This window comes from Asterias rubens, chromosome 17 (genome assembly GCF_902459465.1).
Source record: "Asterias rubens chromosome 17, eAstRub1.3, whole genome shotgun sequence".
NCBI classification, from domain to species: domain Eukaryota; kingdom Metazoa; phylum Echinodermata; class Asteroidea; order Forcipulatida; family Asteriidae; genus Asterias; species Asterias rubens.
Genome location: NC_047078.1, coordinates 9656550 through 9682929, shown reverse-complemented (window position 1 = coordinate 9682929; position 26380 = coordinate 9656550). Strand labels below are relative to the sequence as shown.

Genomic DNA, 26380 nt, shown 5'->3' with positions numbered 1-26380 from the left:
AGACACTTACATGTAACTAAGTGTTTCTCTCCAACCAGAGGTAAAATGGGTACCTGTGAGGGCAGGGATGGTTCTTGTGATTGTTTTGGCCCAGTAGCGCGATCATATTTGTAGCACAGGTTGTATACTCTCCAGGTATTGAGATGGTGAAGGAATGAAGTGACCAGGGTTAATGATGTTGGAAAGCCCTTTAGGTGTGGAAATTGTGGTATAAAACTTACTATTATTATCAATACATGAGGGTAATTTGAGACAGCATTCAAGACAGCCCAAGTAGTTGCAGCTACATTTCAAATCCTATCTTAACGGGTCATACATGTAGCTTGGTGCAGACTAGAGTGTTCGCTCGGCCCCAGTGGCCTGTCTATCCAGGACCGCTGGGATGGGCTAATCGCTTGCACAGTTTCTTGTTCAGGAAGTACGTCATGCGTACAGTGCATAGAAATATGGTGCAGTGTGAGTGTGATGCATGATGGGACTGCGCATTATTAAACCAATGACAGTGCATGATACGTTGGCCCATCCCAGCGCCTTTGGTTAAAGCAAGGCGCTGGGGACGAGCGAAACTAGAGTGTCCCAAGAGGGCACCAATTATATGTAAACTAAGACTCCAGAGGGGGCAGTATTTAGGGGTGGGCTTTGAAGGAATGTTGGTATTTACTTGTATTTTCCGTAGGAATGGGTTCCCTTTGTTCCACAATCACCTGCTGAACTGTTGCCATCATAGGAACCAACAAGGAGAGTGTACTTATCTCCTGATACTGAAAACTTCTCATAACTGGCCCAAGCTGTTTTTTTCGTCCCAATCAGCCATGTCTACTCTTAAATGCCATTGTGCTGACTCAGTAAGGTTATGCAGGACGTCATTACCCATCCAGAACTGAAAACGGTACAAGTAGTGATATTTGTCCCAACCAGCCATATCTACCATCGATTGCCATTGTCCTGACTCAGTAAGGTTACGTAAGATGTCATTACCCAGCCAGAACTCAGGTGAGAGATCACCAAACCCAGATTGGTATTCTGTCCAATTACGTTAAAAGTCAACTGAGCCATCTTGTCTCCTCTGGAACACGATCCAGCCTCCTCCATCTGTCTCCATATCATAGTAGACCTTCACTCCATCAGTCAGACCAGCAGGGTAGATGGTGAAGATGCCACTCTCATGGCTACCAGCATGCTATAACTTCAGACAACTACTAAACTGTACAATGTCTGGTGCTGAATGTTGAGGAGTTTCCAAGTTTTCATCAAAGTAGGCGACTCCTTGCAGCTCATTGAAGTCATCAGGGCTTTGAGATTGAGTAGCATTGCTCAACTGACAAACATGGCTACAAGTGTAGTAGTTGAATGATGCACAGTGTGGATCCATAGAGCAGTCTCTCCCACAAATCACAGGAGATGGTACAGTCTTCCATTTAAACCCATGATTTAGTAAGACTCTATTGCTTGCTGGATACAGGTTTGATTTGACTCGTTGTTGACAATCTCTCTGACAATAATGTATCAAGCAAGTCAGGAACAATGTTGTTACAATAACTTTCATGATGAGAGGTTTTATGATAAGTTCTTGAGACATCTTCCACCCAATGATTGCTGTTATCGAAGATGTATTCAAGTTAATAAGGTTGGTTGAAACTGAAAAGCAGAAGTAATTTTCTTGCCACTAGTCCTCTGTTTTATGTATAGTTAGTGGCCCGATGTACATGTCAACCTCTACAGAGTCTCTCTAACAGTCTAAGTCAAAATGACAAGACAACACACATAACAGGTATACTGGTCAAACAGAAGCTGTCAAGTGGAAAGAGATGTAAGAGATGAAAAGAGACAAAACACAACAAGAGGAACAATAGAGAGTAATTACTGAGGAGAGGAGAGAAAGAAAGGGGCTGTTTTGACAACAAAAGATTGGGAATAGAAATAACATAATCAAAGACAGGTAGAAAGAGACAAATATTTTGAATGGCTCTTTTGGTGTTTTATTCATAGCGTTACTCATAGCAACGGGTAAACAACCTTCCATTGAATACTGAATTACTTGAGCTGAAAGTTATCTGATTTGAATGAAGGCTTTGAGTGATGGCAATAACAATCAATATAAGCCTTGATATTTAATTTGCAAGTTGAGTGACAAAGATGCTGAATTCATCAACCTGTGCCACCAGTGTGACTGACCTAGTTCCATACATGTAGGTGTTTGAGTTTTTGAGCATAAATCCACACTTTGTGTTTCTTCTCACCCATACACTCTTGATTTGCTGATGCAGAACAAGGAGCCATTTCAACTACTTTATTCCATGTACTGCATCTTACTGTCTGTTGCATGTTTTCCTACAGCCTACAATCTAGACTGTTTTAAGAAGAGAATCAATTCATACCTTCAGCTTTTTTCAATTTTAAATAATTTTTTCTACTTGTAGCCCCATACCAAGAGTGGCTTTAAGACTTGTTTGAGGTGAACTCTCATACAATTTTTGTTCTAAATATAGGCCTATATAAAAAGAAACTACTTCTGCAAATAATCCTTTGAGTTATGTCCAGCTAATAGCTTATAATGGGGTTATTTGTTGGTTGACATTTGTGTAGTGTCGTGGCCAAGCAGATAAGAGAACCAAACTCGAGCTCTGGTGTTTCAGTTCAGCAAAATGTGGGTTCGGGGGTCGTGACACTTTTGTCTCCGAGCAAGACACTTACATGTAACTAAGTGTTTCTCTCCAACCAGAGGTAAAATGGGTACCTGTGAGGGCAGGGATGGTTCTTGTGATTGTTTTGGCCCAGTAGCGCGATCATATTTGTAGCACAGGTTGTATACTCTCCAGGTATTGAGATGGTGAAGGAATGAAGTGACCAGGGTTAATGATGTTGGAAAGCCCTTTAGGTGTGGAAATTGTGGTATAAAACTTACTATTATTATCAATACATGAGGGTAATTTGAGACAGCATTCAAGACAGCCCAAGTAGTTGCAGCTACATTTCAAATCCTATCTTAACGGGTCATACATGTAGCTTGGTGCAGACTAGAGTGTTCGCTCGGCCCCAGTGGCCTGTCTATCCAGGACCGCTGGGATGGGCTAATCGCTTGCACAGTTTCTTGTTCAGGAAGTACGTCATGCGTACAGTGCATAGAAATATGGTGCAGTGTGAGTGTGATGCATGATGGGACTGCGCATTATTAAACCAATGACAGTGCATGATACGTTGGCCCATCCCAGCGCCTTTGGTTAAAGCAAGGCGCTGGGGACGAGCGAAACTAGAGTGTCCCAAGAGGGCACCAATTATATGTAAACTAAGACTCCAGAGGGGGCAGTATTTAGGGGTGGGCTTTGAAGGAATGTTGGTATTTACTTGTATTTTCCGTAGGAATGGGTTCCCTTTGTTCCATATGGACCGTTCCGGCTTTCCACTAAGCTCCGCCCACCGCACACGTGAGCAAGACACGTGTACGAGCAATCCCAATGACATTCTGCATGATTCTGCCACGCGTGCCAAATATACGCGCACGCATGACCGAGTTTGTCCGACCACAATCATTGCTGTGATTGGTCAAATGGGTGAACGCGCACAGTTTGATTGACAGGCCGGATTGGTCCATTGCTGCTGATGTAGTTTTTAGTCATTCTGGGGTTGAAGCTGGATGAGAGCAGTCCATATAAATAACCCGTACGAGAAATATTACAGAAGCATGATAATGTACTATTAGTTTGGCAATGATTCAGTTCGCTTTAGGGCAGATATGAACAACTTCCTCTTCTAATTATGAAATAATTTACCAAGTTTGAACGCTAATTGCTTTTAGGTACTTTCACTATAAAAGTACAGATGAATTGGGATCTTCCCCTTAAAGACACTGGACACTATTGGTAATTGTCAAAGATCAGTCTTCTCACTTGGTGTATCTCAATGCATAAAATAACAAACCTGTGAAAGTTTGAGCTCAATCTGTTGTCAAAGTAAACAAAATTTTTGCCAGGCCTTGGTGCCCAAACACCTGTGTGGGGGTGTTTCTGTACCTTCAACAGACAAATCAAACGTTATAAATTAGCCTCAGAACCAGTTTGGTATTGGTAATTATTTTTCTTTTTTTTTAGAAGACAGCCGCCTATAATCTCTCTACCTTTGTGTTAATCTAAACTAGCTCACGAGGCAACCATGGAAGAAAAGAATAAAAAGTCACAAAAGAAAAATACTTTTTAAATTAAAGGCCTTGAACAATACTAATTACTCAAAATAATTGTTAGCAGAAAAACTGACTTGGTAATGAGCAATGGAGAGTTGTTGATAATAAAAAAACATTGTAAGAAACTGCTCCCACTGAAGTACCGTTTTTTTTTTGTTAGAACGAGGTAATTATTTTTCACTCAAATAATAAAATACTTCAGCTGAAGCCTTTTATTATGCATCTGAAAGCACCCAAAGTGATGCAATAAGGGTGTTTCATTACTGGCTTCCAAATCCGATGACTAATTGAGTCCAAACTTTCGCAGGTTTGTTATTTTATGCATATTTTTTTATATTTTTTATTCTCACGTGTCCAGTGCGTTAAGGACCTTCGGTAATTGTCAATGAGGTGTATCTCAACATATGCACAAATAAATAACCTAGGAAGATCTGAACTCAATTGGTTGTCGAGGTTGCAAGATAATAATGAAACAAAAAACATCCTTGTCTCACAAAGTTGTGTGCTTTCATATGCTTGAATTCGAGACCTGAATGTCAAATTCTGATGAGGTCTCAAAATCAAGTTCAAATATTTTAGTGGGAAATAACTTTTTTCTTGAAAACGTTACTTCATAGGGAGCCATTTCTTACAATGTTTTAAACTATCAACATCTCTTCATTGATCGCTAAAAACTAAGTTTTTAAGCAACTACCAGTAGTATCCAGTGCCTTTATTAAGAAGAAATGTTATTTAACAGATTAAATATTACATTATTTTTTCCCGTCTAGGTATTTCCATGACAACATTGCACATGACCGCCGAGCCAAATAACACTGTGCCCATTGGCGTAATGATAACACTTACCTGCCACGTTGATAACTTTGTTGTGCCCGTTATATCTGTGAAATGGTTCCATAACGATGTTAACATCTACGGTTATAGACCAACCCATAAGGAGGCGCTGGACAAGTATCGAAAAGAGAACCCGACCCCGGGATCATGGAGGTTAGTTTGGAAGGCAGTGGACGTCTTTATCAAGAAAGAAGTTTTTACTTAATAAAATATTTGAATTTGACTTCGAGACCTCAGAATTTAATTTTGAGGCCTCGAATTCGGTCATCTGAAAGCACACAACTTTGTTAGAAAGGGGTATTGTTTCTTCCATTATTATCTCGCAATTTCGTTGACCAATTGAGTTCAAATTTTCACAGGTTTGTTATTTTGTGCATTTGTTGAGATACATTAAGTGAAAAGGCTGGCCTATGACACTTACCGAAGGTGTCCAATGTCTTTTAACGCACTTGACACGTTTGGTTATGTTGTCATAGACCAGTATTCTCACTTGGTGTCATAGACCAGTATTCTCACTTGGTGTCATAGACCAGTATTCTCACTTGGTGTATCTTAACAAATGCAGAGAATTTAACAAATCTGTGAACATTTGTACTCATTAGGTCATCAAAGTTTCAAGAGAAACGAATAATGACAGAAAAAACACCCTTGTTTTTTTTTGCTTTTAGATGCTTACAAAAGTATTAAAAGACTTCATCAGGGACCTCAGGCCTGAAGCCTTTCAATATTTGGGTAAGAAATAACCGGTTTCTCAAAAACTAGGTTACTTCAGAGGGAGCCTTTTCTCACAATTGTTATACTTATCAACAGCTCTCCATTGCTCGTTGTTTTTTGGAGGGGCTTCTACTTTACTCTCATATCTCACTCTTCCAGGGGCAACCTAAAACATATCTTTTCAAGCAGGCCTTTTCATGAACTTGTTTTTTTCCCCTTCCTTTCAGACCAGTGCCTTTGAGTGTTTCACAGATAAAGCATGCCTTATAAGTGCTGTGTTACTATTATTCTTGGCAGATAAAGTGGAGCCATTTGTTCTTTATTTGAAGAAGACTTTCAAATGTCTTACAGTCAGCCTGTGCTGTGGTCTGAGGTTTTTCCATTGAAACTTTTTGACTGACTGGGGAGCCAGTAACTTGTGGAACCCTTCCAGCATTCATTTAATTTATGAAGTTATTACACATTTATAAGGGTTTTAAACTTCAATCTTCATGACCTGCACCGGTTTTGTTTGTTTCCTTGGTATTTACTTTAAAGCATTGCTGTTCAATGATACTTTATAATTTATTTCTTGTGTTCATTTGGAAGTTATTTAAAAAATAAAATAACTGATTTGGGTGTTCGTAGGTTAATAATTTTGTCAGCACAGCCTGAAGAATCGGGGGTGTGGCGATGTGAGAGTAACTTCTCACCATCAATGAAGACTGCGAGCTCTCAAATGGAACTTAGGATAGGAGGTGAGACCCTAGTTTAGACACAATGACATTGTGTAACGAGAAAAGTTCACAAGGGTGGCGCCTTGTACAATGTATGTTAATATGATCAAGGATGCTTAAAGGCACTGTACACTCTCAGTAATTGTCAAAGACCAGTCTTCTCACTTGGTGTATCTCAACATACATGTATGCATAAGATAACAAACCTGTGAATATTTGAGCTCGATTGGTCGTCGAAGTTGAGAGAGAATGATGGTAGAAAAAACGCACTTGTCGCACAAGTTGTGTGCTTTCAGATGATTGACTTCGAGACCTCAAGTTCAAATATTTGAGTAAAAATTTACTTCTTTCTCAAGGGAGTCGTTTCTCACAATGTTTTATGCTCAAAATTACCAATAGTGTCAAGCGCCTTGAAGTAATGTTTGAAAGTTCATAGTAAACTTTGATCTTTTCCACACACAGTTCCCCGCATTATGAGCATTTCCAGAGACGTAGAGACAACAATATCATCAACCATGTCTCTCTATTGTAACGTATCAGCTGAGCCAGACGCAGTCTTGGTATGGAGTAGGGTGAAGCCACAGCGCGCCCTCCCCATTGGCCACACTGTGCACCCGATATCCAAAGTACTCCGATTCGTTGTGTCATCAGTGAGTGACGCAGGGGTGTACGAGTGCATTGCGACCAACCAACTGGGGAATGCAGTTGGGCGTGTCAAAGTCTCTGTCATACGTGAGTATTGTTTGAAGCTATGCATGGTGTGGATAAATGGGAAGAAACTATAAATAAATAGCAGATCTGATACGACATGAAGGCAACGAAGGCGATTGCCTCCATGCCCCCTGGTCATTGCCTTGGTGCCCTTGAAATGCTCCAGTAGAAATTTACAATTTTCTTGTAGTGTGCCCTTTTCCACGGAGAAAATGCCTTGGTGCCTTAAAAAATGAAGCATACAGGCCTGAAATAGTAAACTTGCGGGTACAACCATGTGTAAATCTCTTTTGTGGGAGTGTTGGCTCTGAGAAGAGCCGGTGTTGTTTCTCCTGAAGACGATCCGAGTACTGTTTAAAACATCGAGACCACACTGACTCTTTTATGTGCTTCTTGCAACACAGGCTGTATACTCCCCAGGGAGCTGAGATGGTAAGGAATGAACTGATTGGCCCAGTCACAGGTTGGAATTGCTCTAATAAGATGCCCGGGTGTAAAAAGCACTTTATAATAATAATAATAATAATAATAATATCACAGCATTTTTAAAGGCGCGCTAAATCTGGTGAAAAACCATTCAAAGGCGCCGGTCAAGATGGAAAGAGGGAAAATTCTCAAGTGTTGGGGAAAGCAAGTGTGAACAGGTGTGTCTTAAGTTGATGCTGTAAGATGGAGATGTCATGGATTTTCCTGAGGTTTACAGGGAGTGAATTCCAGAGCCTGGGTGCTGTAATGGGAAACCCCCTGTCCCCGTAGCTGGCTAGACGAGACCGGGGAACAAGGAGCATGTTGCTGGTGAATCTAAGACCCGGTCTTGTAGTACGGGGAGTCAACAGGTTTTGAATATAGAGTAGGGCTGAACCTTGGAGTGCCTTGAAAGTGAGAATGATTATTTTGAATATAAAAACAGATTATTATTATTATTTTACACTACACAGATGCCCCGATTATCGACACTGAATTATCCGAGTCTCACGCAACCAGTTGGATCAATATACCGGTCAATTTGACCTGTGCCTGGATGGCTTACCCGACCCCGAGAGTAAGCTGGGATCGGAATGGCATCTTGGTTGATCAGAATCGAGTTCAAGTCGTCACCAGAAAAGATATCAGTTTACTACAGGTGGGTAGTGATTTATTTACTGGGGTCCTTCAAGACTAAATTAATTACTCAAGGTAATTGTTTGCCTAAAAACTTACTTGTTGACGAGCAATGGAGAGTTGTTGATAGTATCAAACATTTTGAGAACCGGCTCCCTCTGCATCTGATGAAGTAACTTGGTTTTGAGAAAGAAGCAATTTCTCATTAAATGTTTGAATTGAAGTCAAACCTCAGCTGACGTCTCGAGTTTCAAGCCATCTGAAAGCACATCTTGTGCGACAAGGGTCTTTTTTCTTGCATCTTCGTTGACCAATTGAGTTCAAATTTCACAGGTTTGTTACTTTAATAGACACATGTTGAGATACACCAAGTGAGAAGACTGGTCTTTGACAATTACCAATAGTGTCCAGTGTCTTTAAACCAAGTGAGAAGAGACTCATGGTTGAGGGATGTCTAAAAACCATTTTCACTGCAATTAAACAAGGGTCCCTTGCTTAATTTTTAGCATGGTTGCAAAATTTTACTAAATGCACCTGGCATGAAGATCAATAATGATACTTCCATGAAGGGCAGCAAATTTGAGAAGGTTTCACTAGGAACCTTGGACAGTCTAATCATTGTTGTCTTTTCACACATTATGCAGTTTGTAAAGTTTCACAACCTTGCTGAAATTAAGCAAGGGACCCATGTTAAAATGCTGTCGTGTAAAAAGGCTTTATATTCTGTAATTACACGTTGATAGTGTTTTGTTCCCCTTGACATGGATTGAGGATGTCAGTTTTCATGATCTTTTACTTTTTTTCTTTTGCTGCATTTGTATTGACTTTAAGTTTGTTTTTTTTATTGTAATTTCTAATGTTTGTGATAGGTTTGATGTATTTTTTTTTTTTTCTATGGATTTTTTGTTTAGTTTTCGAACGACCCCAGATGGAGATGGCCCACAAGAAATGTAGTAGTTTATTATTATAAATAATGATCATCAATACAAAATTGGTACAAAATATTCATATTACTCAGTGGGATTCTAAACATGTGCTTTGACAACTTGCAATTCCTGAGCAGAATCCTAACCACTCAGGTAGTTGGGCTAATATAGTGCAGTAATTGTTTTATTTGTCAATTTACATAGCTTGTTTCAAACTTTTTTTGTTAGGTGACTCCAACTACAACAGACTTCGGCGTGTATCGATGCATCGTTGCTAACAACATTGGAAGAGTAGAGCATATCGTATCCCTATCCGCGGCAGGTACAGTATGTTTATGATCATAGCCCCCTCGCTTGACTCCCCACATACCATATACATTGTACTCTAACTCATGTGTTATTTTTAAGCGCTGGACACTATTGGTGCTCAAAATAGTTGTTAGCATAAAAACTTACTTGGTAACAAGCAATGGAGAGCTGTTGATAATACATTGTGACAAAACGGCTCCTTCTGAAGTAATGTAGTTTTTGAGAAAGAAGTCATTTTCCACCAATATACATGTGTTTGAATTTGATTTCCAGACCTCAGAATTGCATTTTGAGGTCCCGAAATCCAGCATCTGAAAGCACACAACTTTGTATGACAATGGTGTTTTTTCTTCCATTATTATCTTGCAATTTTGACGACCAATTGAGGTCAAATTTTCACAGGTCTGTTATTTTGTGCATATGTTAAGATAGAGAAGAATTGTCTTTGACAATTATTTGACCAAAGGTGTCTAGTGTCTTGGAAAGGTCTGTTTGAAATAAAAGTTCTTTTGATGTATAATAAACAGTATGTCTTGGAAGGTTATTCTTTGAAAGATTTTCTGTATAGCTAAAGATTAGGTTGATATAATGCAGGCGGGGAATTCAATGCAAGCCATGGAAGCTGTGGCCTCTGTTGCACCTGGTCTTGGCCTTAGTGCCCTTCAAAAGTTTACCGTTTAGAATTATAATTAAAATGATAATTATAATTATTGGTTCACCTAACGTCATGAAGTAAAAAAAAATAAAACCTAAAAACGTCGGATATTGAAGTGCACCCCGAGCTCTCTAAATTTTACAATCGCATTGACTTTAAGTTTTCCCTTTGCAAAATGAAAATGGCCTTGCCCTTTCAACATTGAAATTCAATACTCGCCAAGAAATATGGACTTTTTAAAGGCAGTTTATAGGAATTGTCAAAAGGGTAATAAACATCAATGTTTTTGATTTTAGTTTAAAGGCTTCTGAAGTGTATTGGCCTACTTAAGAATTTTTCTTAGGTTTGGAATATTCCCTTGGTTGATCACACAAAACATGAACAATATTCGTGACCATATTGTCAGCTCTAATAACAATAAATAATATATCATTCTTGACATGACCCCAATGCACTGCACAGTCATGAAATTAAGTTACAGGACACAAACAATTCTTTAAACTACACATTATTATACAAAAACGATGACAACAAATTCAAGAAAAATGTTTGAAAGTCACTTTTTTAGCAGATGGGTTTTCAGTGAACTCTTGAACAGATCTACCCACTGGTTGTCGATAAATTGCCTTGTGATAAATTGCCTACGTTAAAACGTACATCCGTCACGTACTCGCATTCCTCTTGCTGACGTACTTCCTTTTATCGCAATTAGTGAGGCTTAAGGGATTTCCTATGAAGCAAGGCACGTTGACTCAATTATTGTAACTATTGACTAACAATGACAGCAAGTTACCATACAGCTCTCAAATGACATCGGCAATCGCGTAATAGTGTTCGGGAAAAAAGACTATGCGATCTGGACAACAGAGACTAGGGTTGCGTTTTTACTGCTGTAACAAAACAAGAACTGTTACATTTTCTGGTAAATTTTTAAAGACAATTGACACTATTGGTTATTGTCATCAAAGACCAGTCTTCTCACATGGTGTATCTTGACATATGCATAAAATAAAAAACCTGTGAATTTGAGCTCAATAGACAGACTGCACTCCGTGCATCACATGACCTATAGTGGGTATTGGATGTAAACAAACACGGCCCACTGCATATAAATGTGTGTTAAAAAGACATGATTACTGTTGCAATTTTTTTTCAAAACAACAAATGTGTCACAATATTCGCTTTTAGTTAAAAGTGGTATTTATTGAAAATACAGTCAATTATGGTCCATCGGTACGAGTCTCCCCATGTCTTTACTGCGTAGCTGTGTTTTTCTTTACCCACTATAGGTCACGTGATCACATGTAAACATTGGTAGCGCAAACGGTCTATTGGTCCTCAAAGTTGCAAGAAAACTATGACAGAAAAAACACCCTTGTCACACGAAGTTGTGTGCTTTCAGATGCTTGACTTCGGGACCTCAAAATCTAATTCACATTCGTGGAAAATTACTTCTTTCTCGAAAACTGCGGCACTTCAGAAAGAGTTGTTTCTCACCGTGTTTTACACTAACAACCTCTACCCATTATTAGTTCCCAAGTAAGGTTTTATGACAATAATTATTTTGAGTAATTACCAATAGTGTCCACTGCCGTCAAACTTTTTTTTACCGCTATAATGCACCACATATTGACGACAAAATACCAAACAATTTTAGGTAAAAAGATTAGGCATGCCGAAGAAAATTTAAAATTGTCAAATAACGATGCGCCAATGCACTTCAAACTAAAGCGTTTGAGTTATTTCTGGCAAGTTTTATAAGAAACCTGTGTCTATTGTCAGTTTTGACTAAAATATCCTTCTCACTACTTCTGGGTATAACTGTAGTTACTCCAGGCGCTCCTCTGAATGTCCGAGCTGGCTCTACCTCTCACGATACTGTGATCTTACTCATCGACTCACCAAGAGAGACGGGCGGTCTGGCGCTCACACACTTTCGCGTGAAATACCGTAACAGTGCTGTGTTGAGATGGGAAGTCATCGATTTTCCAATCGGTAAGAATTACAATCATGAATAGGGATGAGATTCTCCCGCCTTTGGGCAGAATGCGTTCTTTCCAAGTTTGAAAATCTGTTTTTTATTTAGGGGATACGATCATCAAAAAAAAAAAAAAAAAAAAGTTTCCTTTTTTTCCACTTCATGTGAGCTAGTGAAAAAAACTTGCAGGTGACCCAACATTTGTTCGACCCAAATAGATAAGGGAATATAGTTAAAGTTTACTCACCTCCGGCGACGGTCTTTTAAACATTTTCAGAATCTCATCCCTGCATGAAACGCAGGAGTTTTATTTCAAAGATGTCACAGGGTGTTGAATCTAAATTGTTATCTTCAAGTTAACAAAGTTAACCATACAAATTGTTTTGTTTGCTTCAAGTTAACATGTGTCCTGAGATAGCTCCTGTAGAACCTACTGTGTGTCTCAAAAAAAAATATACACTTTTGAAATGACTCCTGAATAAAAATATTATTCTGGGGGGAAAGGTTTATATGTATGGACAGTTTATGGATTCAACTTTCATATGACACCAAAAAGTCTGAAATTAATTCATGCTTGGGTGAGCACTACTCACTGAAGACGTAGCCAACTCACTGAAGAAGTAGCCAACATCTTGGAGTGAATTTTGTCAGCTCCAAAGGCCTACCTGTCACTAATTGGAAGGCTAACTACTGCGCAACCTAATTTCCATACCCTTTATAAATTATTTTCAGACTTTTTGGTGTCATGTGAAAGTTGAGTCCAAGCTATCCATATGTATCTAAACCTTTTCCCCCAGAATCATTTATTTTGTTTGTGGAATCTCTTTCAAAAGTGTTTTTTATTTTTTTAGACACCCTGTAGTTACCATAAAAGGAACCCTTACGATAATCGCATCTAGAAGAACCCTTATTCTGTGTTGCCAAACTAAACAATATTTTGGATTAACAAATCTCACAACACGTACAAACAGTTCATACCAAATCCTTTTCATTATGTGACACCACTGATGCTATAGAGTCAAAATAAGTGGAGGTTGAGGAGAATAGCTTACCGTTACAATGTACTTATTTCGATCTGGAAAAATAGAGAGGAGAAAACAGTCCGTTTCAAGTGTTGTCTCTCTCGTGAAAGTAATTGGAAAGTGAGTGGAAATGTGAGCGTGAAGCTTATGAGGGCGAAGTGTGAACAGGTTAATTTGTAGAAATAAACGTTTCTAAACAAACTCAATTGGCGGATGGATAAAAAATGTTGAAGTAATGATTATGTATACAAATGAAAGAAAATAGTACATTTAAAGGAAAAAACAAGTACATGTGGGGTATCTTTATTACTGTCACAATTGTCACGACATATAATGAATAGGGTAGATGGCCTTAGCTTTCGATCCAATCCGGACCTTCTTCAGAGGCATAAGACAAGTACAAACAAATACATATCCATTTATAGAAAAAGAGAGGGGGAAAGGGATTAAGGAAAGGATCCAGAAAGAAGCGGGAAAATAACAGCCAATCAAAGTTCCTATTTCAGAAACAATATTGGGGGCTATGAACCAATAGGAGTGAAGTGGCGAGGACAAAGGATGTTTAGAATGAAAGGAAGGGGTACTGGACCATAAAAGTGGTAAATGTATTGTTCGACAACAATGCAGGGAGACATGAAAGGGTAGGATTAGAGAGCAAGTTGCATCATGATGCGACATATGTCACGACATATGATATCTTTTTTGTTCGATGTTCAGGTAAGAACACCATAATTGTTGGTTTGAAGCCCAACCTGGAATACCTGTTCAAAGTTGCAGCTGGTAACATGGTTGGATTCGGCAACTACTCTGAAGTCGTTGGGATTCTGACCGGCTCACAGTGTGAGTATAGGATGTAGAATTTACCTGCAAGTAAATTGTTGTGGTTTTTAACGGTGTGGTCCTGTAACGCGCATGGTTTTTTTACGCTTTCTCCTTTGTTCAATTTTTACTGGTTCTTTGTTCTAATTTTTCTGTTTGTGTATCTTAGGATAATTTTTATGGATCAATATTTTTTCGGTGGCTTTTACTAAATGTGTTTGATTGATTATTATACTCATCTGTTTACTTGTACATATCTTTATTGTTTGATGATCATATTTTGTGGATCTTATTTGTGGACCTTTTAATTATTTAGTTTTTGTGGTTGATGCATTTTTAATGGATTTGACGCTATATAAATGTGTTTTTTTTATATTATTATTATTATTATTATTGTTGTTAAGTAGCTCGGTATTGCAACGTTCTATCTTTCCTGGTTCAATCGCAGCTCTATTTATTTTTTTAATTTTATTTATTTTATTTGGACATTTATTTATTTAGATATTATTCACTTAATTTTTCACTTAACTCTTTTAAACTTTAGTGTCTCTTGCCAATTTTTTATTTTTTATAAATATATTTCTGTTATATTTTTGTATGTTTAATTTTTGTTGGGTAGGGTTAATTCTTTGCCTGTTGGGGGGTTATTTTGCCTTTGGGCTATAGCTTTTTGGTAAACTTTTTAAATTCTAGGCATGTCCCTGGCTTTTGTTTTGTTTTTGTTTGTAATCTGTATGTGTTGTTACGCTGAGTAAATAATAACAATAAAAATAAATCTTAAACATACACATACACAATGATTAAAACCAGACCTGACATGGATAAAAATATAACTATAAAAAAGAGGATGCACTCAAACAAAAGCAAACCCAGAACCTTGCAAAAACAAACACCTACAAAAAGCAGGTGTCAGGGACAACAATCCAAATTCCAAAAGCCTGAATGGACTTATAGACAGTGGACACTATTGGTAATTTCAAAGACCAGTCTTCTCACTTGGTGTATCTCAACATATGCAAAAAATGATAAATCTGTGAAAATTTGAGCTTGATTGGTTGTCGGAGTTGCGAGATAAAAATGAAAAAAAAAAACGCCCATGTCACACAAAGTTGTGGGCATTTAGATGATTGATTTCGAGTTATTTCTATTTGAATAATTACCAATAGTGTCCACTGCTTTTAAAACCCTCTAAGGCCAAAATAAGACTGGTACTCAAGAGCATCTTTTAAAACGATGATTCAGGAACTAACAAAATAAATTAATTAAAGACACTGAATATGTTTGGTAATTGTCAAAGACCAGTATTCTCACTTGGTGTGTCCCAACATATGCATAAAATAACAAACCTGTGAAAATTTGGACTCAATTGGTCGTAAGTTGCAAGAAATTGATGAAAGAAAAAACACCCTTGGTGTACAAAATAGTGTGCTTTTAGCCAGAAATCTTTTATTATTTTAGTGAGAAATTTACTTTTTCTCAAAAACAATGTTACTTCATTCAGAGTGAGTCGTTTCTCACAATGTTTTATACTATCATCAGCAGCTCTCCATTGCTCATTACCAAGGAAGGTTTTATGCCGTTAAATATTTTGAGTACTTTTACAGTGCCTTTAAACATTAATCAACTATTTTGAAACATTTCTTCCTTTTATTCTTCTATCTTCATATAGATTCCCCATCCAAAGAAACCACCGCCTCAATCAATTGTTGTTATGCTAATATATATTTTGAGCAATTACCAAATGTGTACAGTGCCTTTAAACATTAATCTACTAATCATTTAAAGCATTTCTTCCTTTCATCCTTCTATGTTCACATAGATTCCCCATCCAAAGAAACCACTGCCTCAACCAATTCTAACAACACCGGACGGGACGGCACATCGACATGGCCACAACACAAGGACAGCGGGAGGGATTCCTCCAACACTACCGATAAGCCGGGCGTCGGGTCATTCGGACCCTCACCATTTGCCATTATCATCGGGGTGCTCGTTGCGGTGTTCTTGACTGGGGTGGTAATCTTCATTATGTTGTCTCTGTACTGTGTGAAATGGCACAAGAAACGACCGACAGAGGTATGCTGAAAATGCTCAGAATTATCATTAGGTTCATGAAGCGCCTCACGCTAAACCAATAAGAATAACAAATTCTTATATAAGGCTTTCCCTGGCATTTCCCATTAGTGCCCTGGTCACTGGTCATGTCTTTAATTTCTCAGCTCCCTGTGGTGTATAGACCTTTATCATGATGTCACCATCTTGGTCATGTTCCCTGTTTCCAATAACAGTAATGAATGCTAACATTCATTGCGCATGGCACCAGACTATTGTTTCGTCCAGCCTCAGTTTGGTTACGATTGGTTAAGATGACCACATCGTGATAAAGGTCGATCTTTACAGACCTGAGCTGCTGTTGGTGCTCCGAAGGCTTTTTCATACACACTATCAATCTCTACCCTCGCAGGTATCCATTTATACCCCTGGGTGAAGAGTAATGTGTCTTGCATAAAGACACAAGTGTCACGACCCTGATGCGCTTTACAAGAGTTAAATGAGACAAAAAAGTGTTTTCGTTTTAACATGCACAAGGCATGCAAGATAATTATTCTTAGTCTGATTTTGCAATTATTTTGCCCTCAGAAAAAAATCATGAAAATGGTGATTAAAAAGGCTCAAAAAATATTTTAAACCATACTTCATAGACAAGTATTGTTCAACCCTTAATATTTTTCTACTTTTTTCCCAAGGCAAATACAATGCCCGTAATACTTCCAGCAAATGCTTTGGCGGAAGTGCCATATATTCGCAAGAACACTCAACTCTTTCAAAATGTTCATTGCGATTTTTGACGTCAAAATTTCAATTGTTTTGCACTCACAGGAAGTACCAATCATAACCTGTTTATTTTATGTTACAGAGTTCGCCTTATTCAAAATGACTTATACGAAATGTTATAATGTAGTTTAAATGACTAAGTACATTCTTTATAAAAATGATACAAAAGTGAACTTTATTATCAAATGGCACATTGGTATACGGGTAAAAAAAGTATACACTTAAAAAAAAAAAGTCTGTCCCCGATGCGACTTTATCATGTTTTTAAAATAATCCTTGTATGCATTCCAACAGGAACAAAGGTTGTGCAGGAATCGCCCTAGCTCTTATATATTTAGTGAAGCTTCGCTATTTCAACTCAGACAAGACAGTGTGGTAAGACACAAAAATACTTCATAATACAGATGCTATATTTGAATGGTATACGTACATGTATTGTCTTGCTTTGTAAGTTTGTATGAGTGTTTTTTATCTGTAATAATATATTTAGTTGCTGATTTTTGATGCAGCGCTTTTAGGCTTTGCATAGGGCTCATTATGATTGTTTTAATATTATAATTTACAACACTAGCACTGTGTTGTTGTGATTTTTTTTAGCAATTAAGAACTAACTCCGTGGTGGTGGAGTTGATCACGATTCTCTATAAGCTAAAGAATTATCTCCATTTTCTACCTTCCGCCCAGGTAATAGTTAAAAAGCAGGACAGTTCTTTTCAGAACTGAACTGGGAAGTCTCCTGAAATCTTGAAATCTATGCCGTCTTTATCTTTTGCCTTTTGATATTTTGTCTGTATTGGTTTGCTCAATTAATATAATTGTAATAATTTGCCAAAAACATAACAATCATAATAATAATAATAATAATAATAATAATAATAATAATAATAATTATAATAATAATAATAATAATAATAATAATAATAATAATAATAATAATAATAATAATAATAATAATAATAATAATAATAATAATAATAATAATAATAATAATAATAATAATAATAATAATAATAATAATAATAATAATAATAATAATAATAATAATAATAATAATAATAATAATAATAATAATAATAATAATAATGTGGCAAGTAGACACACACACATGTATTACCGCAAATCAAATTCATATTAACACTTTGTTCTTTTAAAATTTGTAGCAGTATGACGTAATGCCGAACTCCCCGGGACTCCTACGGGGTGAATTTGAATTCCCACGGGATGGCCTCAAGCTTGGCTCAGTGCTTGGTACCGGGTCATTTGGCAAGGTGGTCCGTGGGGAAGCAGACGGGATTTTACGGCATGGTGTGAACAGCGTGGTTGCCATCAAAATGCTTAAAGGTAAAGATTGCCTGGACAGATTTAGATTATGTTGAGGAGCAAGAGTAAAAAAAAAAAAAAGGTTTAAAGGAAAAAAACATCTTTGGTAATCGTTGAATTTTGTTGAATATTTTTTTGCGATAGGATTGAATATCATTTCATGGACATTGATCCAATTGTACAAAAATTAGCTTACCAAAAAACCCAGATTACCAGTATAAATGGCATCTGATGTGTTTCATTTTGGACTGGTTTTTGTACCAATTTGTATTACTCAGAAAAAAATTGTAAAGCACTATTTTATTCAAAAGCAGCTCTATGGAACTTTTATAGATTACCTGTAGCCTAAAACTGGCATCTGATATATGCCATTTTGGACTGGTTTTGTGCCAAGTTTTACTCGACAAAAATCTGTAAAACACTAATTTCTTCAAAAAGCGGCTCTTTGAAACTTTTCCCTTATTCAGATCATTTGACTGCTGAGATAATAGCAGGATAGTAGTGATGATTTCCAGCTGTCACAGAACTTGTTCATTTTGTTTACAGCCATTGGACACTTTCGGTAAACAGTAATGTCCAAGGCCCACACTTGGTGTATCACAACTATATAATAACAAACCTGTGAAAATTTTGGCTCAATCGGTCATCGGAGTTGGGAGAAAATAACAGGGAAACCCACCCTTGTTTCCGCACGTTTCGCCGTGTCATGACATGTGTTTAAAATCAATCTGTAACTCTCGCTGTCGAGAATTGATATTGTTTTTTTAAAAGAACATTAAAATGTTCTCTCATTAAGTAAAGAATTTCATGTAATAGTATTTCGAGAGAAGTCTTTCACCATTACCTTCTGTAAACCCTATTTGTAAATCTGCGAACTTTTTTTGTTGTTTCTGTACCAAAAGTGTCCAATTGCTTTAACTGACGGTCAGCTGATGATTACTGCAAACAAATTGTATTTTTCTTTAACATGACAGAACACTTGGAAATTTTTTTTCGCAGAATACTTTGGAATAGTATTTACTTACAGTCAAGTAATTTTTTTTCTGTAGAAACTTTGAAGTACGTTTCTCTTTACCTCTGCAAGTACTTTGTTTAATTGTTTTAAAACTTTATAGCAAGTACAAACTAATTCAAAGCGATTGTCAACGATTGAATACTTTGGAATAATATGAACTCTCAGTCAACCAAGTTTTTAGGTAGAAACTTTGAGGTACATTTCTCTTCACATCTGCAAACATTTTGTTTGCAACCTATTTCAAAGTGATTATTAGTTGGCGATGGCTTCGTACTCTGCTAAACCAGTTAACAATCAAAATAAGTGGACAAGAACAACTTTTCTTATTGTTTGTTTGTAATTTAAACCAGAGAATGCAACTCCAACTGATCATCAAGATCTGCTGAAGGAGCTCGGTGTCATGAAAATCCTCAAACCGCATCCAAACATTGTGACACTCTTCGGATGTTGCACTATGGAAGGTAAAGATAAACACCTTAGGGAAGGTGGTGTTGGGGGCCGATTCGGGATGGGGTGTGGCTGTAGCTTCTTGAGTGGTAGTTGACCATTATAATACAGCACAAGCTTCCAGCAAGATTTTGTTAGATGATGCAAAACCTGTCTAGTGGTAGTATGTTATTTTTTCACTGATGATTTTTGCAAGAACAGTCAATTATTTGAGCTTGGGTTTTTCAAAACATTCACTTCAAATACTCCATGGTGATCTGCGATTTATAAGTTTCTGTTTGGACAAATTACACACACATTTGCCAGCTTTGGAGCCAGTTCAGACACAACGATGCAACAACCTTTGTCAACACCTCAAAAATAACCGCTGATTTTACAATGACTAGAATCACAGTTTTGTGATTTGTGCAAATTTATAACTACAAACTTGTTTGAGAAAAAATTTGCTGTTGCCAGCTTGGTGTTTATATCCCCTTTGTTTGAGTTTGTTGAGTGACCTGAAAATGAAGATCATCTAAACAAACAAACAACAGGATCATTTGATCTATCATACCTTTGGCGTTTTGTTTCAGATCCACCTTTGATTATTATGGAGTACCTTCCCAATGGTAACCTACTCCAGCATCTTCGCAGTAGTCGTCAACGCATAGAGGACATCCAGACGCAGCGAGCGAGTATTCGCACAGCGCTCTCGCCTACTGACCTCATCCGATACGCATATGAGATCGCTAACGGGATGACATACCTGGCCTCCATGATGGTAAGGCAGTCTGCCTAACTTTTCCCAAGCCTGATACTCCACAGAGGCAATGAAAGTGCCTCCTATGCCCCCAGGGCCCAATTGCATAGAGCTGCTTAAGCACAAAATTTTGCTTAAGCGAAAAAATCCTTACTTAGTAAAATCAGATTACCAGCCAAGACTCCATTCAATTGTTTTGCTAAGTAAACAACGGCTAAATACCAGTCACAAGTTATGTATATGGCATGAAATTCTGGCCATTGTCATGTGTAAAACAAGCGAGCTATTTTCGTGCCTAAGCAATTTTTTTGCTTAAGCAGCTCTATGAAATTGGCCCCTGGTCATTGCCTTGGTGCCCTGTAAAAGCTCAAAGAGAAGTTTCACAGTTTCCTCATAGGGTGCCCTTTATAACAAGGAGAAATTTAAATGCCTTGCCCTTTCAAAAGGAAGCATACAGGCCTGCATTTTGTTCATCTTTTTTACAAAATGCCAAAATTTCATGTTTTGACAATATTTCAATCAGTCCAGTTCCCTTCACCAACAATAATTTAGATCTTTCAGGGACGCTAGAGGGCAGGGTTAATATTCTCCTGAAGACAATCGGAACATACTCATGGAAATGTTGAGTTGTTACTAAGCAGCGGTTCTTTTCTCGCGGTCTAGGACAGTGGACTCACAGAATTTGGGTTCAAATCCTGGCCTGGTCAGTGGCGCCACTTTTTGTCATGCAAATCTCTTAACTTAGAATATTGTACAATCTCCATCTGGAATGCCTCATCTCTTGAACAGTTAAGGGACTCTTAAAAGCAAAGTTGTTGTATTTCTGTTGAAGTGCTTTGAAACTTTTGGCAAAGGCACTACATGTATATCAATTCCTACTATTGTTATTACCATCATGACTTTTTATAGTTCGCTGTGTTGGAACATTTACCTTTATTTGTATGACTTTTTTTTCTTTACGAATATTGTAGTGTATTCACCGTGACCTGGCTGCCCGCAACATCCTTCTCTCTCGTGATGGAGTATGCAAACTATCTGACTTTGGTTTAGCACGTGACGTAGTCAATGGTGGAATCTATCAGAGGAAGACGCAGGTAAGCTTACTCCCCTAAGCTTACTCCACCACTAGATCTAGATCTGGATAAATATTCGCAATGCTCTAAAACGAGAAGGGAAAGATGATGAAGACATTTCAGTTTTAGACGTGGGAGGAAAACGCCAGAGAAATATTCCAAGAAAAAAACCCACACACCTGACTGTAGGGACTAAAAACCCACATTATATTGCCCCCGGGGCTTTAGAGGTGGAAGGTGAGGCAAGACGCCTTGAACACCAACCTGACTGCATTGATGATATTTGGTTTATGTTTCATTTCAGGGTCGGGTTCCAATCCGTTGGATGGCGCTAGAATCTCTACTGGACAATGTCTATACAATTCAGAGTGATGTTTGGTCCTTTGCCGTTCTCTTGTGGGAAATTGTCACCATAGGTCAGTAACACCACTGGAACTTTTCATCTACAAGAAAACTTCACTATAGATGAATAACAGGGTACCCTTCAAACTCTGTTATTCATCATTAGCGAAGTTTTCTTTTCTTCTAATATCATAGCCTTGCTTAAGGCAGTCAATTTATTCACTCCGAAAAAAGACCGCCTCTGTACAAAAACCCACTCGTATTCACTGTGCGTAACACCGCACGACACCATGCCCCCGTACACTATCCGCATGCGTCGGCCGTCAGCCTTGTAGGGTCTGTGTTGAAGCCACTGACCTCATTACTATAATAAGCCAAGAGTTCCCACGGTCAGCTCATTACCATAATGCCCGCGAAAGACGACCACCGCTCAGCGAGCATGATAGGGTCCAAAGGTCGTGATAAGGGAAGTACGTGATTGGACGTAAAAATGAATAATTCATTTGCCTCACATCCTGTGTTGTCTGATAGGTCTGACGAAAGATATACACATTCATGGGCTGCATACTAGCATATCCAAGAGCCCCCCCCCCATTTTTTTCCACTAGTTGAAATTTTTTCATGAAACACTTTAAACCCGGAAGTTACAGACCCGACAAGGCTGTCGGCGTGACGGCCTCCACATGCGGTTAGTGGTACGAGTGCGGATGACTTGTGTGCACAGTAGTCGTACGATGTGACAGTGTGTATACGGGTGGGTCATGCGGTGTGATCGCACGCACCACTCACAGGGTATTCGGAGCGAATAATGTGACTGCCTTGAGCAAGGCTACTAATATCATAGCTTTGTTTGATCACAATTTTTATATTTTGAAAATATATATTATATAAAAGTAAAAAACACAAGGAGAAGAATACATCACACAACTTCATTCCATACAATTGTTAACATTACTGTCATTAAATGGAAAAATGTGCGGTAACCACATGTAATGAATATCTCTTAATGATTTTTTTTTTTTTTGGGGGGGGGTTCAAAAAAGAAGCATTGGTTTCAACTATTTTTTTAAAGCCACTGGACACCTTTGGTGTTGGTCAAAGACCAGTCTTCTCACTTGGTGTATCTCAACATATGCATAAAATAACAAACCTGTGAAAATTTGACCTTGATTGGTCGTCGGATTTCATGAGAACTATTAAAGAAGAAAAAAAAATACCCTTGTCACACGAAGTTGTGTGCTTTTAGATGCTTGATTTCGAGACCTCAAATTCTAAACTTGAGGTCTCGAAATCAAATTCGTGGAAAATTACTTCTTTCTCACAATGTTTTATACTATCAACTTCTCCCCATTACTCGTTACCAAGTGAGGTTTTATGCCGATAATTATTTTGAGTTATTACCAATAGTGTCCACTGCCTTTAAAGAGTTGAAACCAATGGTTCTTTTTAGAACCACCCCCCCCCAACTCATCGAGAGATATTCACTATTGTTACTGCAAACTTTTCCATATTATTTTTATTAGTAAACAGCTTATTGATGAACAAAATCAAATCATTTTCCAGAACCAGAGTACTTCACTTTATGAAAGTTTCAATGTCAGCAAGATTTAAGTTTATATATACCCGCAATTTTAAATCTGCAATTTTAAACCAGTGATAGTGTTTAGTGCGATCACACATCCGTGTATACGTTTTGGTAAAAACCAAAATTAATATTCTTTATCCCCAATGCAAAATTCCATCTGTTTAACCAGTATCTGCAACTATTTGATGTTACTGTTTTTGTTAGGTTCGTACCCATTTCCTGGGATGTCTTCTAAGAAACTCATCAAGGAGCTCCAGCGAGGTTACAGAATGCCGAGGCCTGATCACTGCAGTGGGGACGTGTGAGTTAACATTGTTTTATTATCTGCTACAGTTCTCTTTCTGAAAGGGTTTGGGTACATTTTGTAAGACACAAAGTACATTGGCCACAGATTTACATTAAACTAACCCAGTTTGTTGATAATGATGGTTGAAAGCTCTCATAAAATATTACTTGCTGAAGTGCTGCAGTTATTGAGAACTGAGGTGGGATCACAACTCAATTTCAATTTTTATTATTTTCTTTTATTAAACTTACTTTCACCAGATACGACATGATGTTGGACTGTTGGAGAGAAAATCCAGAAGATCGGCCAACGTTTGAGAATCTGCGAAACAGACTGGAGGCCATCCTCATTGAATCCAGAGTGAGTAGATTTTTGGATTTCGGGAGACTTCTCAGCTCTTAAAAGAACTGTCCCGCATTTTAAACTACTACCTGGGCAGAAGGCACAAAATCGGCCGGGACTACTACTTTAGCGTAAAGTGGATCGTTATTAACTTCACTACCGCGGAGTGAATTGTTATTTGGTCTAAACATTTCGACTAGCTTGCTCTAGTCATCTCACAACCAGAATAAGGGAAATAAAATGAAACTGGGAAAATAAGTGAAATACATAAATTGTTAATAGTTAAAAAATTAAACTGGGAAAATAAGTGAAATACATATTAATTGTAACTAGTGGTCTCTGCAAACAATTATTGTTTTTTCAATTCCTTTCAGAATTACCTGGTCTTGGACTTTGACGAGCAACTGTATGATTACACGTACACAGACAGCACTGATCCCATTGACGTTTAACGTACATGGTCAGGAAGCAATAGAATGACGTATTATTGACAATGTATTTATATTGTAAAAATGTTTTCATCAGTTCAGTCTAGGATAAGAATGTTTTCTTGTGACAATAATAATAAGTAAGACTTAAGGCCCAGTCACAAAGGCCACGAGAATGAGAACGTTAAAAAAGCACGCCCTCGAGTGGTGGAACAAGCGTGCGCGCATTCTGCCTGGAGCAATTCAACTAATAGAATGCGTTCTCTTTGCATCGTGATCATTATCGTTTTCGTTATCGCTGCAGTGTGACTCGGCCATCATAAAGCACGGTTTTTGAAAATACAATCTGCTAAACACTGTGAAGTAGGTTTCAGGTTTGATACATGCCCCCTGGTCTTGCCCTGGTGCCCCTAAAATGCTCCAGTCGAAATTTACAAAGATTGCATCAAAATGGGGGAGGTGGGGGAGGTTTTTATGGGCCAAAAAAAAAACAGATGAGATTTTAATTTAGACTTGAATGTCTGGAGTGAGTTTATGATGAGAGTGTGATTTGTGAAAGAGTCCAGCATTGGGGACCAGCAGCTGAGAAGGATCGGTACCCTGCCCTTTTGTAAGTGCGAGGGATTGGTAGATTGTGGGTGGAGCAGAGATTTCTTGTTTTATTTGTGAATTACCACAGTATTACAATAACTCTGATATTAGAATGATACATGTTCATGCTTTAAAGACACTGGACATGTTTGGTAATTGTCCAAGACCAGTATTCTGATTTGGTGTTTCTCAACATTGCATCAAATATAAATTCTGTGTAAATTTAGACCAAATTGGTCTTTAAAGTTGTAAGAGGATAATGAAAGAAAAAACATCCTTACTGCACAAAGTTGTGTGCTTTCAGATGCCTAAAAAAGGCTTCAAGCCTGAAGTATTTGAATATTTGAGTAAGAAATTGCCTCTTTCTCAAAAACTGGTTCTCACAATGTTTTATACTATCAACAGCTCTCATTAGTGTTTTGATATTTAAATATCCAAAGTGTATTTCTCACTAAGTGATGTATATATATTATGTACAGAGGTGATATGGAATTTTTACATTAGTAATTTTAGAATGACTATTAAAACTAAATTGCAAAATGTACATAAAAATGACAACACCAGCATCTGCATGCAAAAGTGTAAGATTTGTATATTTTCTTTACTGTAGATCAGTGGACCCTTTGTGCCTGTCTTCCTTTGACCTGTGGGCTTTGATGACATCACGAGTCACATCATTTGCATGATTTCGTATTTTGTATGTATTAACAGTTTTGGGAAAAAGATTGCCAACATGTGCATTATTTTGTAACGTAATCTCTGATTATTGTTCCTTATTATTGCACTAAACTCAAATAGCGTTAACTGCATACATGTAGGTCTATTACTTTAAAATAAAACTTGAATGTATTTGTTCATAGACAACATGTTATTTGTGTACAGTTTATTAATAGAAATGAAACAAAGATAAAGATGAGTATTATTGAACCTCAATCTCAATGTTATTATTTCTTTTATTGGCAGATCATTTCAGTTGATTATTTTTGCTTATTCTTTTTCACTGCATGCACAACTGAACATAAAAGTGTAGAACTATGGACTTCTGGTTTTAATCGCTTAAAACTTTTGAGAAGGTGAATTCTGCTGAATTTTGGATGCTGTGTTCGAGATCATAAGCTGGTAAGTCTGAAAGTCACTCAGTAGAAAGAGAGAAAATGGTCAGGCCTGATACTTGGTGCCCTTGAAATGCTCTAGGAGGAAATGCCTTGGTGCCCTTGAAATGCTCTAGGAGAAAATGCCTTGGTGCCCTTGAAATGCTCTAGGAGAAAATGCCTTGGTGCCCTTGAAATGCTCTAGGAGAAAATGCCTTGGTGCCCTTGAAATGCTCTAGGAGAAAATGCCTTGGTGCCCTTGAAATGCTGTAGGAGAAAATGCCTTGGTGCCCTTGAAATGCTCTAGGAGAAAATGCCTTGGTG

General features: G+C 37.7%; 1 protein-coding gene across 1 annotated transcript; it reads left to right on the top strand.

Moving 5' to 3' along the window:
- The first annotated feature begins 968 nt into the window (after positions 1–968).
- On the top strand, positions 969–25268 carry LOC117301776 (fibroblast growth factor receptor 2-like). The gene is made up of 18 exons (XM_033785792.1): positions 969–993; positions 4948–5164; positions 6353–6462; positions 6904–7173; positions 8091–8275; positions 9408–9501; positions 11971–12138; positions 13861–13983; positions 15782–16038; positions 17092–17172; positions 17958–18138; positions 19483–19593; positions 20152–20339; positions 21290–21412; positions 21696–21807; positions 23523–23619; positions 23865–23964; positions 24321–25268. Exons 1-18 carry the CDS (start codon positions 969–971, stop codon positions 24396–24398), a joined length of 2520 nt encoding a protein of 839 aa, XP_033641683.1. The 3' UTR covers positions 24399–25268.
- The last annotated feature ends 1112 nt before the right edge of the window (positions 25269–26380 follow it).